This window comes from Chiloscyllium plagiosum, unplaced genomic scaffold (genome assembly GCF_004010195.1).
Source record: "Chiloscyllium plagiosum isolate BGI_BamShark_2017 unplaced genomic scaffold, ASM401019v2 scaf_83273, whole genome shotgun sequence".
Lineage (NCBI taxonomy): Eukaryota > Metazoa > Chordata > Chondrichthyes > Orectolobiformes > Hemiscylliidae > Chiloscyllium > Chiloscyllium plagiosum.
This window is the reverse complement of record NW_025206179.1, coordinates 1,499-5,459: the sequence shown is the minus strand read 5'-3', so window position 1 is coordinate 5,459 and position 3,961 is coordinate 1,499. Positions and strand designations below refer to the sequence as shown.

Here is a 3,961-nt window from a genome sequence, read left to right as displayed (position 1 = left end):
GCACACCCTCAGCACTGACCTTCCGACAGTGCGGCACTTCCTCAGCACTGACCCTCCGACAGTGCGGCATTCCCTCAGCACTGACCTTCCGACAGTGCGCACTCCCTCAGCACTAACCTTCTGACAGTGTGGCACTCCCTCAGCACTGACCCTCCGACAGTGCTGCACTTCCTCAGCACTGACCCTCCGACAGTGCGGCACTCCCTCAGCACTGAAGCTCCGACAGTGCGCACTCCCTCAGCACTAACCCTCTGACAGTGCGGCACTCCCTCAGCACTGACCTTCCGACAGTGCACACTCCCTCAGCACTGACCCTCCGACAGTGCGCATTCTCTCAGCACTGACCCTCCGACAGTGCGGCACTCCCTCAGCACTGACCTTCCGACAGTGCGGCACTCCCTCAGCACTGACCCTCCGACAGTGCGCACTCCCTCAGCATTGACCCTCTGACAGTGCGCACTCCCTTTGCACTGACCCTCCCACAGTGCAGCACTCCCTCAGCACTGACCTTCCAACAATGCGGCACTCCCTCAGCACTGACCCTCCGACAGTGCGGCACTCCCTTAGCACTGACCCTCTGACAGTGCGCACTCCCTCAGCACTGACCCTCTGACAGTGCGCATTCCCTTAGCACTGACCTTCCGACAATGCGGCACTCCCTCAGCACTGACCCTCCGACAGTGCAGCACTCCCTCAGCACTGACCTTCCGACAATGCGGCACTCCCTCAGCACTGACCCTCCGACAGTGCGGCACTCCCTCAGCACTGACGCTCTGACAGTGCGCACTCCCTCAGCACTGACCCTCCGACAGTGTGGCACTCCCTCAGCACTGACCTTCCAACAGTGTGCACTCCCTCAGCACTGACCCTCCGACAGTGCGCACTCCCTCAGCACTGATCCTCCGACAATGCGCACTCCCTCAGCACTGATCCTCTGACAGTGCGGCACTCCCTCAGCACTGATCCTCTGACAGTGCGGCACTCCCTCAGCACTGACCCTCTGACAGTGCGGCACTCCCTCAGCACTGACCCTCTGACAGTGCGGCACTCCCTCAGCACTGACCCTCCGACAGTGCGGCACTCCCTCAGCACTGACCCTCCGACAGTGCGGCACTTCCTCAGCACTGACCCTCCGACAGTGCGGCACTTCCACAGCACTGACCCTCTGACAGAGCGGCACTCCCTCAGCACTGACCCTCCGACAGTGTACACTCGCCCAGCACTAACCCTCTGACAGTGCGGCACTTCCACAGCACTGACCCTCTGACAGTGCGGCACTCCCTCAGCACTGACGGTCCGACAGTGCGGCACTCCCTCAGCACTGACCGTCCCACAGTGCAGCACTCCCTCAGCACTGACCTTCCGACAATGCGGCACTCCCTCAGCACTGACCCTCCGACAGTGCTGCACCTCCTCAGCACTGACCCTCCGACAGTGGGGCACTTCCTCAGCACTGACCCTCCGACTTGCGGCACACCTTCAGCACTGACCCTCCGACAGTGCGGCACTCCCTCAGCACTGACCTTCTGACAGTGCGGCACTCCCTCAGCACTGACCTTCTGACAGTGCACACTCCCTCAGCACTAACCCTCTGACAGTGTGGCACTCCCTCAGCACTGACCCTCTGACAGTGCGGCTCTTCCTCAGCACTGACGATCCGACAGTGCGGCACTCCCTCAGCACTGACCCTCTGACAGTGCGGCGCTCCCTCAGCACTGACCCTCTGACAGTGCGGCGCTCCCTCAGCACTGACCTTCCAACAGTGCGGCACTCCCTCAGCACTCACCCTCCGACAGTGCACACTCCCTCAGCACTGACCCTCTGGCAGTGCGGCACTCCCTCAGCACTGACCCTCTGACAGTGCGGCACTCTTTCAGCACTGACCTTCCAACAGTGCGCACTCCCTCAGCACTGACCCTCCGACAGTGCGCACTCCCTCAGCCCTGACCCTCCGACAGTGCGCACTCCCTCATTACTGATCCTCTGACAGTCCGGCACTTCCACAGCATTGACCCTCTGACAGTGCGGCACTCCCTCAGCACTGACCTTCTGACAGTGCTGCACTCCCTCAGCACTGACCCTCCGACAATGCGCACTCCCTCAGCACTGACCCTCTGACACTGTGGCACTTCCTCAGCACTGACCCTCCGACAGTGCGGCACTCCCTCAGCACTGACCCTCCGACAGTGTGGCACTGGTGTTGTGTGATTTTTAACTTTGTCCACCCCAGTCCAACACCGACATCTCCAAATCTGGTAATATCATCGAATGTCATGTGGCGATGGTTAGATTCTCTCTTGTTGGAGATGGTCATTGCTTTGCATTTGTAAGGCTTTCCATGATCCTTTCTGAGGTCCCCTTTATTCTACACCAATCTTTGTAATTTCATGATGTAGGTTTACTTGCTGAGCTGGAAGGTTCATTTTCAGACGTTTCATCAGCATACTAGGTAACATCTTAATGAGCCTCCAGATGAAGCACTGGTGGTGTAGCCCATTTTCTATTTATATGTTTGAGTTTCCCAGGGTTTGTGATATCATTTCCTGTGGTGACATCATTTCCTCTGGTGATGTCCTTTCCTGTTCTTTTTCTCAAGCAGTGGTAAATGAGATCCAAGTCAATGTGTTTGTTGATAGAGTTCTAGTTCAAATGCCATGCTACTCTGAATTTTCGTGCATGTCACCACAGGAAATGACATCACCAACCCTAGGACCTCCAACATATAAATAGAAAGTGGGCTACACCACTAGTGCTTCAGTCGGAGGCTCACTGGTGACAAAACATCTGAAAACAAACCTTCCAGCTCAGCGAGCAAACCTACATCCAGAACCTCAAACTGAGGTACAAATCTCAAAACTCGCTTTGTAATTTCAACTCGTTTGCTGTTCTGTACATATATCCTTGGACATTAAACCCCTAATGCATGAGGTTGGCATATAGGAATAGCAAAAGGCCATTCAACCCATCAAATAACCTCTCATGATGTTCTGATTCTGTCCCCTTTCCCATTCTAGGTGCTAACCTGAACGGACTAGACTCACATTCTTGGGTCGAATGGAAACTCTCTCACCATCCAAGTTCATTCCCGGGATAATCACCGTCATCTTCCGTGGTCCTTTAAATCCAAGAATGTTGGTTTCCTGTGAGGAGAATGAGAAGAGTAAGTAAATGTAAATTTAACTGGCGATTTGGCCATGCTTCACATCCCTCTCTCCATTTGTCTCTCTCGGATAAGAATTGCCTGGTTTTCAGTCTCCAAATATTTCCTGTTCTCTACCTAAACCCAGAGGCATTTATCCCCAAATTCATGAGGTGGGAGAATGGCATACAGGAATAGCAAAGGGCTATTTAACCAATTGAATAACTTCCAGTGATTCTGTCTGCTTTAACCACAACATTCCTGATCACTTTTCTGAAGATACCCTCTCCAATGCCCCCCCACCAAATACAACCCATCACAGCTTGGCTCTTCCTTCAGCTTCCCTTCCATGAGGCACAAAGGTCACACAGTGTCAAAGGGTCACATGGGCCCAAAGGTCATACAGTGTCCAAGGGTCACATGGGCCCAAAGGTCGCACAAGGCCATAGAATTTCACACTCTGGATGTTCATCTTGTTGGTGCATGTTAACATCAAAAGCTGGGACACAGTCCACATATAAGTCATATGATTCTGAGTTCAAATCCCACTCGAGAGCTCAGTACAGTAGCACTCCCTCAGTACAGTAGCACTCCCTCAGTACAGTAGCACTCCCTCAGTAAAGCACTGAACTGTCTTTCAAATGCAACAATAAATAATGGCCTTGTCACAGAATCACAAAATGATTATGGTACAGGAGGCCATTCAGCCCACTGTACATATGCCAACTCTTCAAATTGCCCCTTGCAGATAAATGTAAAAGATTGGAAGACATTGATTCAAAGTTAAATGGAAAGAGAATTCTCCAGTGTCCTGGATCACTG

At 53.5% G+C, this 3,961-nt stretch overlaps 1 protein-coding gene across 1 annotated transcript in view; it reads right to left on the bottom strand.

Moving 5' to 3' along the window:
• LOC122546490 (tubby-related protein 3) overlaps positions 1-3,168 on the bottom strand; it is an 8,147-nt gene extending 4,979 nt beyond the window's left edge. The window contains exon 1 of the mRNA XM_043685189.1: positions 3,042-3,168. Coding sequence (XP_043541124.1) covers positions 3,042-3,104 — 63 coding nt within the window. The 5' untranslated portion in view covers positions 3,105-3,168. The remainder of the gene's footprint in view (positions 1-3,041) is intronic.
• Between the last annotated feature and the right edge of the window lie 793 nt (positions 3,169-3,961).